Below are 16,119 nucleotides of genomic sequence, written 5' to 3' on the forward strand. Positions count from 1 at the left end.
ACAACCAGAAACACACAATACATCCCTTATACACAAATACACACTGCTTCCACTACACACAAACACACTGCATCACCTACACAAACTGGTATCCCTATACACTACATACCATAAGCACACATATTAGATCCTCTACAATAATACATAACACATCCCCTACACACTCCACTCCCTGTGAGCGAACTCATGGGTGGGTGGAACATATAAGTGGACTTATGAGTGGGCCTTATGGGCATACTCACCGTCAGGCCCTGGGGCCCAGGCCTTGAGCTGTGTAAGGGGCCCAAAAAAAACAGAGCTGCTTCCAATTCTCCCAGAACATTGCAACTGTGGTCACAACATTTAAACAGCCTCCAGAGATCCTGTTCTACACCAGACCAGTGGAGCCAAACTGCAGCCAGAGCCCATCACCATCCTCATCTGGTTGTAAGTAGGCAATCTAGTATATTATTAGTGACACTAATCTATAATTTACCTCACATTAAAGGGACACTATAGCTTAATGAAGTGGTTCTGGTGTCTATAGCTTGTCCCTGCAGGCTTTTTAATGTAAACACACACTGTGTGCAGCACTGGCGTTAGTTCATATGGCAGATCATATGGGTGGGCATTGTGATGTCTCATGGGGGGGCGGCAAATTTTTCTTTTGCCTAGGGCGTCAAAAATCCTTGCACCGGCTCTGATCCTGGGCAGGTGTACCAGTCTACTCGTGACCCACAGGAGGGGAGTGCACTGATTGCACTGCACTCTCCTCCTGCCCAGACCCGTCTTTACCGCAGTGCAAGTGCCCTCTGCCTCTAATTTACAGTGGCTCACACTCACAGCAAGCAGTGCCTGGAGCCCTTTGCAGAGACGGGAACAAAGAGGTTCTGCGGCAGCTGGCCGTCCTGCAACCATTACATTAACCAGCTGTTCCCCATGCAGCCACAGGTGGCGCTGTGCTGGAAGAATGTGATTACTCTTCACTTCCACCCAGTCTACAGAGCAGCGCATGGAAGAGAGAGAGGAGGAGGCAAGATTTAATCTTACAACAAATCCACTAAGCAAATCTTTATAAATTTGGGTGGGGGGGGAGGTCAGCTCTGTTTCCACAGTTTATTGGTGTTTACTCTGATGTCTGTATTAATATTGAGGGATTTCTAAGTAGTAACATGAGTGATTCAGCAGGGCCAGCCGTTGGGGTGTGCAACCTGTGCGTTCACGCAGGGTGCCATGACAACAGAGGCGCCCAGCGGCCAACACAGCTCACAAGTTGGGGACACCAGCATATTCAATTTAAACAGTTCGCTGGTGATCCGCACCAGCAGTAGGTGCAGTCAGATTATATCCTCTCCCTGTGGTTCCGGCGTTAAGTTAGTGAGTCAGAGCACAGGCTCAGAGATTCTCAGCCTGCGCTCTGACAACATTGAAAGTCAGAGCCGTGAAGGAGCGGGTATGGCAAAGAGCTACTGATTAGCATAACATCAATATCCGTTATAAAACCAGAAAGGTGGGCATGGATGGTGAACTGATTTGGTGGTGCAATGGGCCACTTTACTAGTTTTGCCCCCCAGGCCTAAGGCTGCCAGCCCTCCCCTGGTAATGTGGTAAGGATTGCCTACATAGTAGTTAAAACTAGCAGAGTTATTCAGTCACCCATTAAAAGAACACTATAGTCACCTAAAAAACTTTAGCTTAATGAAGCAGTTTTAGTGTAGTGTATAGATCATGCCTCTCATGTTTCACTGCCATTTAGGAGTTAAATCACTTTGTTTCTGTTCATGCAGCCCTTGCCACACCTCCCTTGACTCTGACAGACACAGCCTGCACAAAAAAACAAAACTGGTTTCACTTTCAATCAGATGTAATTTATCTTAAACAATTGTATCTCTTCCTCTATAAATTGAACTTTAATCACATACAGGAGGCTTTTGCAGGATCTAGCAAGCTAATAACATAGCAGGGGATAAGAAAATCTAAGTTAAACAGAACTTGCAATAAAGGAAGGATAAATATTAGATTACGCTTTGCAGGAAGTGTTTAGGAAGGTTATGCAAGTCCCATGCAGAGAGGTGTGACTCGGGTTTATAAACAAAGTGATTTAACTCCTAAATGGCAGAGAATTGAGCAGTAAGACTTAAGGGGCATGATCTATACACCAAAACTGCTTCATTAAGCTAAAGTTGTTTTGGTGACTATAGTGTCCCTTTGCAAGATGGCTTATGAGCTTACAATCTCTTAAAGTACTTTGCACATAAGAGCTGGAAGCACTTAAACAATACATAAAAATAAACATATAAAATTTAACTTTTACTTTAACCATGCAGTTAAAAATTATCCATTTGTAACATCTAACTCAAACATAAAAGCACAAAATGCAGACAATATTTTCTACAAAACAAAACAAATCATAAAATAATCTCAATATATAAGACAATTACAGTGGAACCTCGAAACTCGAACGGTCCCGTTCTCGGAAGTTGAAAAAAATGTTTGAGTAAAAAATGTGTTGGTACGCGAACGATCTTCTGTACCCGAAGATACAACAAAGAGCCATGAGTAAAAAATGTCTCGGTACGGAAAACGATCTTCGGTACCCAAACATACAACAAAGAGCCAAATGTCTCGATACGCAAACGAACTATGGCACCCTAACACACAACAAAGAGCCATGTACCATTTTCAAGTCAGACATTTATTATAAATAAATGTAATAATGGCCAAACAGAATTTTTTTTTAGCAAGTTGAAAGGAAGGAACCACTCAAATAAAGGTAAGGTGCTTATTATTAGAGTGATCTCTGAATTTTTAATTCATATATATATATATATATATATATATATATATATATATATATATATATATATATATATATATATATATATATATATATATATATATAAATAAATGTAAAATGCTGTAATTTTGGGGGTCTGGTATGATGGATGAATCAATTTTAACATTAATTCTTATGGGAAATGTTGATTTGGTCCTCGAACACTTCGGGACTTGAACAGCTTTTGGGAACGGATTAAGTTTCGAGTTCCGAAGTTCCACTATACTAGTTTTCCTAATTTAATTTTAACATCTATTTTTTTTTTTTTTTTTATAAATTCTTTATTCGTAGCTTTTGCATCGTTTGGTTTGATGAGAACAGGGGGTACAGAATAAAGAAAAGGGGATAGGTACATGTTGGGGAAATTACAGTCACATTTATATTTGAAAGCAGATGCACTGGTTGTTGGTCACTTGTGTATACTGCTGGTTACCTAGGTGCGGTTGGTTTAACCGTTGAGGTATACCAATGGTGCTTGGGAGGTTGAGCGTGTATGGGTGCTTTGTGTGCTTTGTGGGACAGTTTTGCTGCAGTTTCTCCTCAAACATGGGGTGGTAGGTAGGGTGTAGGATGTGATTGTTTAACTCTGGAGTGAGGAGGGGGAAATGCTCGTCGGTATCATGTCGTGTTCGGCTTCCTGGCATGGGAGGAGGGATTATGGAGGTGAAACCCAGGGGGGTAGACCCTACATTTGTGTTGGGGTTTGTTGTACAGCGACTATGGGGTTTCATTTTTCTTGATGTTGCTTATCCTTCCTGTGTCAAGTGCCGATTCCTTTAATGGTTGATTGTACTTTTAACGTCTATTAAAGGACCACTCTAGTGCCAGGAAAACATACTCGTTTTCCTGGCACTAGAGTGCCCTGAGGGTGCCCCCACCCTCAGGGTCCCCCTCCCGCCCGGCTCTGGAAAGGGGAAAAGGGGTAAAACTTACCTTTTTCCAGCGCTGGGCGTGGAGCTCTCCTCCTCTCCGCCCCGTCGGCTGAATGCGCACGCGCGGCAAGAGCTGCGCGCGCATTCAGCCAGTCGCATAGGAAAGCATTTACAATGCTTTCCTATGGACGCTTGCGTGCTCTCACTGTGATTTTCACAGTGAGAATCACGCAAGCGCCTCTAGCGGCTGTCAGTGAGACAGTCACTAGAGGATTAGGGGGAAGGCTTAACCAATTTATAAACATAGCAGTTTCTCTGAAACTGCTATGTTTATAAAAAATTGGGTTAACCCTAGCTGGACCTGGCACCCAGACCACTTCATTAAGCTGAAGTGGTCTGGGTGCCTAGAGTGGTCCTTTAAATCAACTGATAATAGTCTAAAGCAACCACTAGGTGGCATAAGAGTCCCTGTCTGGTCAGTTTAATCTTTTAGATATAGACTTCAGATAGCAAGCCTGTCATAGTCACAAAAAGAAAAACACATAGTGTGCCACTACAACTTGTATGTAGTTAAATTTAAATATACACTGAACAAAATTATAAACGCAACACTAATTTTTGCCCACATTTTTCATGAGCTGAACTCAAAGATCGAATATTTTTTCTATGTACACAAAAGGCCTATTTCTCTCAAATATTGTTCACAAATCTGTCTAAATCTGTGTTAGTGAGCACTGCTCCTTTGCCGAGATAATCCATTCACCTCACAGGTGTGGCATATCAAGATGCTGATTAGACAGCATGATTATTGTACAGGTGTGCCTTAGGCTGGCCACAATAAAAGGCCACTTTAAAATGTGCAGTTTTACTGTATTCGTTGTCCACAACATACGCCTTCCCATACCATAACCTCACCGCCACCATGGGCCACTCGATCCACAATGTTGACATCAGCAAACCGCTCACCCACGACGCCATACACGCTGACTGCCATCTGCCCTGTATAGTAAAGAAAAAACACCTCTCCAAAGTGCCAGACGCCATAGAATGTGAGAATGTGAGAATTTGCCCGGAGACAGTTTCTGACAGTTTCTGACAGTTTGGGCAGAAATTCTTTGGTTATGCAAACCGATTGTTGCAGCAGCTGTCCGGGTGGCTGGTCTCAGACGATCTTGGAGCTGAAGATGCTGGATGTGGAGGTCCTGAGCTGGTGTGGTTACACATGATCTACGGTTCTGAGACCGGTTGGATGTACTGCCAATTTCTCTGAATCATGTGTGATAAAACTGCACATTTTATTGTGGCCAGCCTAAGGCACACCTTTGCAATAATCATGCTATCTAATCAGTACACCTGTGAGGTGGATGGATTATCTCGGCAAAGGAGAAGTGCTCACTAACACAGATTTATAAGGTTTGTGAACAACATTTGAGAGAAATAGGCCTTTTGTGTACATAGAAAAAGTCTTCGATCTTTGAGTTCAGCTCATGAAAAATGGGGGCAAAAATAAAAGTGTTGCGTTTATAATTTTGTTCAGTGTAGATACATTTCTTACAGCCACAAATCAAGGACTAGAATACTAGACAATTTTTTTTTACCTTTCTATGCGGTATCCACCCTACTATTGTATGTCAGACAAAACTATAAGTGGCTCTGGACATATTCAATTATTAATTCATTAATGAAAATATTTACACATACAGCCACACGTTCATGCTTTATTCTACGGGAATCTGAGCAATGCCTAACAGACAGCCACTTTTGATGGCCGGTTGATCCCCTTTCTGTTGTAATTTGCTGGGATTTTATTGCTTATTGATAGGCTAGAATATAAAGAGACTGACTCCAGAACAGGATGAAGACTAAGTTGGGCTGGAAAGTGTCTTGGTAGGATATGCACAGGACTAAGATTGACCAGACTGTGACTTAATGCACTGAACTGGAAAGAATTAGTACAGACTAGCAGCACCACCAGCAATTATAGGACTGATGTAAGACAAACAACGGTTGCACTAAACAGTACATCTGCAAAATTGTCTTCCCTGTGGAAGTGTCTTTGAATTTATAGGGATGGTGTAACACTGTTGATAAGAGAATGCATGATTAAAAATACACATATATGCATAAACATGCGAACATATTTGAGATTCATATAACGCAAGTTAACAAAACACAGGGAAGTTGCTTTTGTATTCTGTAGCATTCTCATGCTTGGGTATAGAAATAGCAGATGTGTTTCAAGCTATAAAATCATCATGGCTAAAGAAGTTATACCTTATCGTAGGGCAAAAGTCCTTTTAAAGGGAAACGCAGTGTCAGTGGATCCAGTTTCCAGGAGTTACAGATAGCGCCTGAATTGTTCACCACAGGTAGAAGACTGCAACGCCCTGCACAAAATGAAATAAAAAAAATAAAAAATGGTTACAGTTCTACATGATTAAGGTTATATAAATAAAAAATTACAAAAAAAACTAAAAACTGTGAAGGACAAGCATCTTATCTGACAAATGACTGGGGGAGACGAGATGGAATCAGGACAGTGGGAGAGATGTGGAGAATAGGCCTAATATGAGAAGTTGAGACGTACTACAGAAAGTAACTGATTAAGTAAGCAGAAAGAGATTCTTCATTATACTGAAGTACACTTGATATATACTCAAACCATGAGCTAAGCACTCTTCATAGTATTGTAGATTTCCATGGTATTATATAGTGAGGACATCACATGAGCAAATTCCCCTTAATTTTTTCAAAGCTCTGGTGAAGGGGCAGGTATCAGGGATTTGGCCTCATTTAGCATGCATCTCAAAATAGATTTTTTTTTTGGATTAGTAAGGATGGGCATTAGTACAATGGATAAACATAAGTTCGGATTAAATAGGGGTATCGTCAAATATTTCAGTAAGAACTCTTGAACCCATTGCCAGAACAGTGCAATTCAGATCTAATACCACTATATATGCTTAAAGGAGCCAGGCCCAGCTTCACATGTCCAACTGTAGGATTGCAACTGGTTAATTTTATGTAGGTCTTCAAATGTTCTGTAAATATGAAATCAATGTTTAGTTTATATCTTGGCAGTTGACCTGCCTGAATAATTAATATGAGGGGTTTGTCTATTGGTGAAGGACATCCAAAGCATCTTCCAACCCCCTGTAATATAAAGAGATACTGTAGGTACTGTAACTGCTTCAGTGATTAAAATGATTATATAGTGTTGTTGCCAACCTTCTGTTCAGTGTTAAACAATTTTTAATTATGCTAAATGAGACTCCCCAGCAGGGGGGGGAGGGGGGTATCAGATGACCACTTTCAGCTTATCACAGCTGGCCATTGGAGTTACAAACTAGTACAAACTGATCAAAAATGTTTTACATAGTTACATAGATACAAAGGCTGAAGAAAAAAAAAAGTTAATTAAGTTCAGCCTTTCTCATATCCGATTCTGCGATCCAAAAGATGGCAAAAAATAAAGTTTTCCAATTTTGCAAGCAACAAAAAAATCCTTCTCGACACTAGAAATGTCCTTTTTCTTTTAACACTGGCAGGAGGAATCGCACTAATGAGATGAAAATGTTATAGCATCTACAGTGACCACTTAAATCCAATGTCCCTTTCCTACTCAATTAGCATTGGAAGCATCTTGCCTTACACATCATTTTTCTAATTAGGACAATTTTTAATTTAGTTTCTCTTTATGTGGTATTGAGTGGTAGTAGTAAAATAACTAGTTTGAAGATATGAACAATGAAGGCATCTCAGAGTCTCATACCTGGTTAACTAGAACTATATGCAAGTAAATCGCAAAATACCGTATAATAATTTTGGGGTGGGACACAGTTGCTTTGTGAAAAGAAAAACAAAAACACATCCCTGTCCTCTCATTCCCTGTATAAAGTCTTCACAAAGTATCACTCTATGTAAAACATATGAGAACTCTTTTTCCTGTGTCTGCTTTAGTGATTTTATACTTTTTAATTAATAATTCAAAGATCAACTTCTTACCGCAAATTGAATTGATTCGTGCTGTAGGCCGAAAACTGTCCACAAAGTCTGATACCAGATTTCCCAACAACTGAAAAAAGGGAAAAAAAGAAATTTAAAACCAATGTTTTAATCTTTGAGATCTTGTGGTCCACTGGGATTTTTAAATCTCTTTTTAGTACATGTACATATAATAGAATTTTTCATTTTAAGTTCAGAACTTTTTGGAGTCATTTTTACTCATAGAACCATGGGCGTCCGCAGGGGGGCAAGGGGAGACACTTGCCCCGCCCTGGATTTTTCAGTTTGAACCGGTATTTCGAGATTGATAATACACTGCAATACCGGCGCTGTGTGTGGAGAAAGGCAAGAATAGGAAGCTACATCTTATCCCTGCTTCTCTTTCCTTACTGAATCCGCAGGGGAGCAGCACAGAGTGCAGCCAGCAACTCCCAGACTGCAGAGACAGCCTACAGATCAGGTAAGTGAGGGATGGGAGACAGCCTACAGATCAGGTAAGTGTGGGATGGGGGGCAGCATACAGGAAGGGTTGGCAAGAAGCAGGAAGGTAAAGTAGGAGAAGGAGCAGAAAGGAGAAGAAACAGAAATAAGCAGGAAGGGATAGAAGGAGCAGGAAAGGGCCTGCGCAAGGAGCAGGAAAGGGCCTGCGCAAGGAGCAGGAAAGGGCCTGCGCAAGGAGCAGGAAAGGGCCTGCGCAAGGAGCAGGAAAGGGCCTGCGCAAGGAGCAGGAAAGGGCCTGCGCAAGGAGCAGGAAAGGGCCTGCGCAAGGAGCAGGAAAGGGCAACAAGGGTCTGCAAGAAGAAGGAAGGGTCTGCAAGGGACAGGAAGGGACAAAAGGAGCACAAAGGTAAAGGAGCAAAAATAATCAGAAGGAGCACAAAGGTAAAGTAGGAAAAGGAGCAGAAAGGAACAGCAAGGAGCAGGAAGGTAAAGTAGGAGAAGGAGCAGGAACAGAAATGAGCAGGAAGGTCAGCAAGGAGCTGGAAGGGAAAGGAGCAGAAGAGCGCAAAAGAAGCAGAAAGGTAAAGGAGCAAAAGAAGCCAAGGAGTAGAGAAGACAGTGTCAGAAGAATAAGAAGACTGTGTCAAATGAAGAAGAAAAGGAGATTTGAGTAAGAAGGACAAGTAAAGTGATCTCTCCACTGGAACCTGGCCCTGGCAGGGAAACTTTGGACCTTCTCATCTTCCCAGGTAAAAATAAATCTCATTGTTAATGTGTCTTTTATTTACTGAGTGTCAGGAAGCAAAGAGTGCCGTTGGGTAGGGGTGTTGCTGATTGTCTAGAGCAGTCAGCTGGCACTCTAAGCCAATCAGTAGCTTCCCATTCACAAAAAGTAAAACATTTTTATGAACCGGGAACTAGCGATTGGTTTAGAGCTTCAGCTGACTCTAGCCAATCAGTGGCACCCATGCCTGACGTCAATCTGCACTTCCTGACACTCCGTTTCAGAAGCCGAATGCCACTGAGCAACCTGGAGATAGGGAGGGTTAAACCATTTGAGAGAGGTTTAACCCCTTAAAGGAAAGAGAGCACCCAGGGGCCTCCTGGCATCATAGCATTTTCAGTTAGATGAAGTTGTTATGGTGACCAGAATGTTCCTTTAATTTGATTAAAGGAACACTATAGTATCAGGAAAACACACATGTATTCCCGACACCATAGTTGTGAAAACACCATTTACCCTGGCTTTATGTGAATGACTATGCCCCTCCCCTTCATGACACTGTCAAAAAGGGGCCAAACATGGATGTCATTATAATTATGGCCGCCCCCTTGGAAAGATTCCTGCGGATGCCCATGTATAGAACCTATTATTTGGCATGACTAATGTGTATCAATCATTATTACACACAAAGAGAATTGTAATTCATGCCCACATAAAATAGATGATCCACTACAAAAGACAAGTGACCAGAGATCCAAAACATTTTGGATTAGCAACATATGTCCAAAAAGACTGCTACAGAGCAATGCCAAGGTAAACGAACTAGTACAGTTCATAGCCATCATCCATCTAGCATACCCACAGCACAAAAATAGAAAAAAAATCAAAATAAAGCAAGTAAAAGACAACTAAAAAGCAAACAAAACCCAAAATCTAAACAAACCAAGGTACCCATCACAAAACCATAACTATTCCTCCCATGGCACCCACACCCTTGTCTTCATAGAATTATGGACTATTGCAGTAAGCTTGTTCATTAAATAATTATCAGTCATTTTACTCCTAACCCTAGCCATAATAGAAACATTGGAATGTTACCAGCCAGCCGCCAAAGTCCACAATCTTTGAGAGCTTGAGAGTTATAAATAGTTTTGGATAGAAGGAAAACCCATGGATCAAAAACAAAAGGCCTGTGAAAAATTTGAGACAGTAAATCCTTAACCCTTTCCCAATATGGAATGACCTAGGCTAGAGGCAATCCCACCATATATATTTATATGTCCCCTTCGAACCGCAATTTCTCCAACAAGAGTTATTTGGGGTTTTACCCATCTTAAAATCTTTAGTTGAGTGGTGTGCCACCTTATAAGTATTTTAAACATTTGTTCTTGGAGCCCTAACCAGATGGAAACTGTTCGAGCTGCCTCACATATTTTCTATCAGGCCCCTCCTTCCAATTTCTCCCCCAAGTCCCTTCCTATTGCTTGGTATATGCTTTCCCCATACGTTAGAATTTGAGCAGATTGTGGAATATATTAGAAATACCTTTCCGAATGTTCTCTCCCTAACAATACACTAACAAGTATCTGTTCTGCTTGGGTCACTGTAGCCACTAACAGTGCATTAGAAGCCAGTGTGCCAGTGAAATTATCTTCTGGTGACCAGTCCATTCTGCGAATCCTTAACATGGATGCATCAAGAGTGCTTAGTTTTTTTTAGTGAAGCAGAGCTTTATAAAAAGGTTTCAAAATGTATTATTTTGATTTTAAAAATATGCCTGTTCCATGAAGCCAAACACTTACCCAATGTGGGAGTTTCCCTTCAGGGTAGAGCTTGCGGATTTCAGTCACTGCAAAGTAGGCAGGGAGAAGGCAGGCATTCCTTTCCAAGATATAGGCTACAACCTAAATAAAGAAACATACCACATTACACTTGTAAACAGATTATAGTTCAATGGAAGTGGATTCCGAACCTGAGAACAGTGAAGTGGAATCAAACATATGCACAAAAACAGTAAATGGACTAAACCTTGATGGTCAAGGTTAAAGGGGAACCAACCTCTTTTCTTACACAACATGGAACGCTCTTGTTTTTTCCCCCTCACAATCTGGCCTTATGTGCAGAGGTTACAGACATTAAAACCCTGAATACACTGCCAGACCAATAATTAGCATGTACCAACAGAAGTTTGTGCAGTGAGGAACCCTTGCAACTCCAGTAGCTAGAATATATGATAGGTATTGGTGAATAGTTTTTTTTGTTTTTTTTTCAATACTGTAATTTGATCGGTCCTTCATCAACAATAACATTTGTTTGCACTAAAATAAAAGTATATTTTTAGTGAGTTTGATTTGTTTTAGACTACAGCCCAGTGCATTAGATTTATTTTTATATTTCATTGTGTAAAAGTAATTTCACTATACAGTTTCTAACTAGTCATACAACTGTTACCTCTCTTGCTGCTAGTAGTTGCTGTACAACTGCAGAGCTGACAGTGTTTGGAACAGTTTGAATTTTTTCCAGTATCACTTTTAATAGATCTCGCACACCCTGAGGAACAAAGAAAGAAAACAAAATAAGAAATACTATATCGGAGCATAACCTATATTAGTGCATACTTCAAACATATAACAAAATGAATATGCACATTACTTATAACCAGTTGAGTGATCTTTAAGCCGTTTACTTTGTAATTAATGATAATCACAAATTGCCCTTTAATACTGGACACCCTAAATATTCTTTATTTGCAATAGTTATTACAACATTATAACAAACTAATTAGCTGTGAATATGGACTTTAAGCAGTATCAAGGATTGTTGTCAAGTATGTAATCGCTCATACAAAGGTTAAGATTTTTTTTATGCTTTCTTGTTTGCTAAAGATATATGGTACAACAATAGGTTATTGTGCTACAGATAGGTTAATGAAAACAATCTGTTATATTAAAAATAAATCTTTATCTTATGCTGATACATTTGGCCTCTTCTGCTTTTAGAAGTGGTCATTGAAAACGGAATCTGGAAGCATGCTTGCAAAGGGAAGCATGTATATATCTTCCTATCCTCCCTTGCATGTGTGCTCCCTCCTGAAATTGTGAAAGAAAGAAAATGACAAAAGGAATTCTAATAAAAATACTGAGAAGAACATACACATGTATGCCAATGCTAGATATGGGGTAGAAATCACCTATATTGCATAGCTTGGAGAACCATATGTGGTATGTCTACTAAACTATACTCAGAAGAACGTATGCCAATGCTAGATTATGGTTGAAGTGACCTTTATTATATAGCTTGAAAAATCATACATGCTATGTCTAAGTTGTTAAAGAAGTAGGAGAAAAAAAAATGGTAAAGTAGGGACAAGAATACCCTTAAAGAGACAAGTATGGGTGAGTGCGTGTGTACAAACCCCTACCGAAAAGTCTGTTAAGGATTCTCTGTAAGAGGAGATATTGCTGGGTAAACGGGCTGCCTAGAGACACTGGCCTCTAAAGTCTAATAGGAGACACATGTGCCACGTTCTGAGTGGAGGGGGATAATGAGCCTATGAGGACAAGGTGAGACGGCAAGAAGTACTAAAATTACGGTGGTAGAGGTTGATGTATTCTAAACCTGTAGAAGTCCTAAAGCAGTAAAGCTGACTCATACGCTATGCGCCATAGACAGTCCCACCCAAGTACTCTTAAAAAGTGCTCAACCTGAAGTCCTCAAAGTAAGGCTCAATAAATAAAACCCCTATCGCCTCAAAGGTTACAATGCTAGTGATCCAGTGAGTTCGAAGGGATATTAGGACATTCCTAAACGAACAGATAAAGGTGTCATCTGGTTTCTAGCTTAGAAACATAGAATGTGACGGCAGATAAGAACCATTCGGCCCATCTAGTCTGCCCAATTTTCTAAATACTTTCATTAGTCCCTGGCCTTATCTTATAGTTAGGATAGCCTTATGCCTATCCCACGCATGCTTAAACTCCTTTACTGTGTTAACCTCTACCACTTCAGCTGGAAGGCTATTCCATGCATCCACTACCCTCTCAGTAAAGTAATACTTCCTGATATTATTTTTAAACCTTTGTCCCTCTAATGTAAGACCATGTCCTCTTGTTGTGGTAGTTTTTCTTCTTCTAAATATAGTCTCCTCCTTTACTGTGTTGATTCCCTTTATGTATTTAAATGTTTCTATCATATCCCCCCTGTCTCTTCTTTCCTCCAAGCTATACATGTTAAGATCCTTTAACCTTTTCTGGTAAGTTTTATCCTGCAATCCATGAACCAGTTTAGTAGCCCTTCTTTGAACTCTCTCTAAAGTATCAATACCCTTCTGGAGATACGGTCTCCAGTACTGCATACAGTACTCCAAGTGAGGTCTCACCAGTGTTCTGTACAATGGCATGAAAACTGTAAACTAAGAGCTCAACCCTAGTTAAACAAACGATCCGCAGCCCAAAATCCCTATTTCCCACACCCCCACTGTCAAACTAACTATGATTAGCCCCAGACGAAGGCGCATTCCAAAGCGCCGAAACGCGCGTCCTTACACTTTATTTATTTATTCTTTTGGGCTACTATGGTGATGGTGATTTAGTTTGACAGCGGGGGTGTGGGAAATAGGGATTTTGGGCTGCGGATCGTTTGCTTTTGTGTTTTTCTTTCACCATTTCAGTTTTCTTTTTCGTTGTCTTGAACACTTTCCAGTTATTTACTTGGCTCTAATTATTGTGTCACTCCAAACATTTTGGTTCCCGTTTTTCTGCTGTTACTAGGGTTAGGCCCTCACAGTTTGGAGGACACCCTATAGGGACCTTACGTCTACATATTTTTAGATTGTCTGAAGAGCATGAAATGTTACTGGTCCTCAGAGGTGACAAAATAATTTCAAGCAGATAATCAGGATACAGACATTTACTACACAATGCTCAATGAGGAAGATCCATCAGTGAAGCCGTCACTTTAATGTACCATGTATGCAGACTTGGCAAGGTTTTTTTCATGGATTTCAAGCAATGTTATCTATAAAATCTGTATACATTTGATGAATGTAAGCTAATACATCAGCTTACTTGGACATATAAACCAGCTGCAGATAGCTCAGTTAGTGAAGTCAAAACAAAATTTAAAATTTACTCTGTTAAACATTTTGGAACACACTCCCAGGCAGCATATTTTATCAAACTCTAGGAATATACTTAATTACAAAAAGTATAGATGTGTGTGTGCGTGTTGGTGTATTATAATAAACATAACCTTCAAATATAGTTACCTTGTAATCAACGCCACCAATAATCTTCCGGACAAGTTTGAATGTTAATACCCATAGCTGTGTTCTTTCCCATTCCAGGGTGTCTGAGTTAACTAGAGACTCACAGACCATTCTACAAAATAAAGAGAGAAAAATAGGAAAATAGTTCCTGATGAATAACAAGATTTGGATACCAACAATATTTTGGAATAGTAGTGTCATACTCTATTAATGAAACACTATGAGCACCAATTTTGACAACTTACCTGGGTCCTGCCATGTGCTCATTACAGCCACTAGCTCTGCCAATGAGCTAAGCCTAGCCATGCAGGGCCAGATTTACTGACAGTTCTCAGCTAACTCTCTCACCCTACTGCAGGACTTGGCTCAATGGTGCAAATAATAGTTCCCTGCAGATGCTTTGAGCACCATAGGAGGTGGTGGTGGACACCTGGTGTGACCCAGGTAAGTTGCAAACCATTCTTAGGTTAGGCAGTGGTTGAGTGACAGGCAATAGAGGATTGTACTCAATTGAAGGTCTTGTTACCAGTGGGGTACCTCAGGGATTCTGACGAATTCTCAATATTTTTCTAAGTGATATTGGTAGTAAGATGTGTCTTTTTTCTGATGATACTATGATTTGCAACAGAGTTGATGTTCCAGGAGGGATAAGCCAAATGGCAAATGATTTACGTAAACTAGAAAAATGGTCAGAGCTGTGACAACTGACATTTAATGTGGATAAGTGCAAGATAATGCACCTTGGACGTAAAAACCCAAGGGCAGAGTATAGGATATTTGATATCCTACTAACCTCAACATCTGAGGAAAGGGATTTAGGAGTAATTATTTCAGATGACTTATAGGTAGGCAGACAATGTAATAGAGCAGCAGGAAATGCTAGCAGAATGCTTAGATGTATAGGGAGAGGTATTAGCAGTAGAAAGAGGGAAGTGGTCATGCCATTGTACAAAACACTGCAGTATTGTACGCAGTACTGAAGACCATATCTCAAGAAGGATATTGATACTTTGGAGAGAGTTCAGAGAAGGGCCACAAAACTGGTTCATGGATTGCAAGGTAAAAATTGCCAGGAAAGGTTAAAGGACTTTAACTGTTGCACCATGTATCACTCAAACAAATGTACTTTTATAACAGAAAATCAGACATCAGAGTCTCAAGCAGGTGGATATATCTCCAGGATCAGAAGTAAGAAGATAGTGTCCACAAGGGACAGCATTAAGCAAATATAATTTACCATAGCTGCACCCCAAGCTGCAATGTCACTATCTATAGACTCAGTTAAAATTACAAAGCAAATGATGACAAATTTTGCTTTCAAGCATCAATATATTTCTTGCTTTACTTCTACTTCAAACCCTATAAATTAACATATACATAATTCATCCAGATTAGAACATATAAAAGCACTAGGAACATACCTTGGTGGAAGAAGTCCAGTTTCAACAGCCATTGCTAAACAGTCATAGAGAAATGAAATTCGTTTTGGACTGTGTTGCCCATGAATAAACCTTACAACCCACTGGACACATTGTTCATGGGACTCCTGAGTACAAAAAAAAAAAAGGTTTTAGATAAGGACCACTCATCAGTGCTCGCGTTACTCATTAGTAATAAACAAAGAAAAAAAAATGATCACATTACATCAATAAATTATAGGTGATTTTCAGTGTTTGATTAAACAATAATCCCTTTAATTCATTATACATATATATGCAAAAACAAATATTTATAAATAAAAATAAATAAATAAAAACAGCTTTCCAAAATGCCAGGCTGTGACTGCTGCTTACACAATACTTTCTATAGTAATTACAGGACTTCCCTTGGGTGACTCCATTCCTATAGATCAGCCTGCTTTCTGCTCTCCCAGTCCTTAATTCTTTAAGATGTCCTTTAAAACCCATGTCTTCAGAATAGCCTATGGCATATAAGGGTAACTCAGTTCTCAAGTATCTCTTACTTTCTCAACTTAATTAGTGGATCCACACATCTA

General features: G+C 40.0%; 1 protein-coding gene across 2 annotated transcripts in view; it reads right to left on the reverse strand.

Annotated features, from left to right (window-relative positions):
- The window catches only part of LOC134587105 (mediator of RNA polymerase II transcription subunit 23), a 75,327-nt gene that overhangs the window by 53,822 nt on the left and 5,386 nt on the right, over positions 1-16,119 (reverse strand). For both annotated transcript variants that reach the window (XM_063443232.1, XM_063443231.1), the window contains exons 4-9: positions 15,545-15,669; positions 14,124-14,235; positions 11,309-11,407; positions 10,660-10,761; positions 7,693-7,762; positions 5,962-6,074 (exon numbers count right to left, since the gene is read on the reverse strand). In XM_063443232.1, the coding sequence (XP_063299302.1) occupies positions 5,962-6,074; positions 7,693-7,762; positions 10,660-10,761; positions 11,309-11,407; positions 14,124-14,235; positions 15,545-15,669 (621 nt within the window). The remainder of the gene's footprint in view (positions 1-5,961; positions 6,075-7,692; positions 7,763-10,659; positions 10,762-11,308; positions 11,408-14,123; positions 14,236-15,544; positions 15,670-16,119) is intronic.

The sequence above is a fragment of the Pelobates fuscus genome, chromosome 2, assembly GCF_036172605.1.
Source record: "Pelobates fuscus isolate aPelFus1 chromosome 2, aPelFus1.pri, whole genome shotgun sequence".
Lineage (NCBI taxonomy): Eukaryota > Metazoa > Chordata > Amphibia > Anura > Pelobatidae > Pelobates > Pelobates fuscus.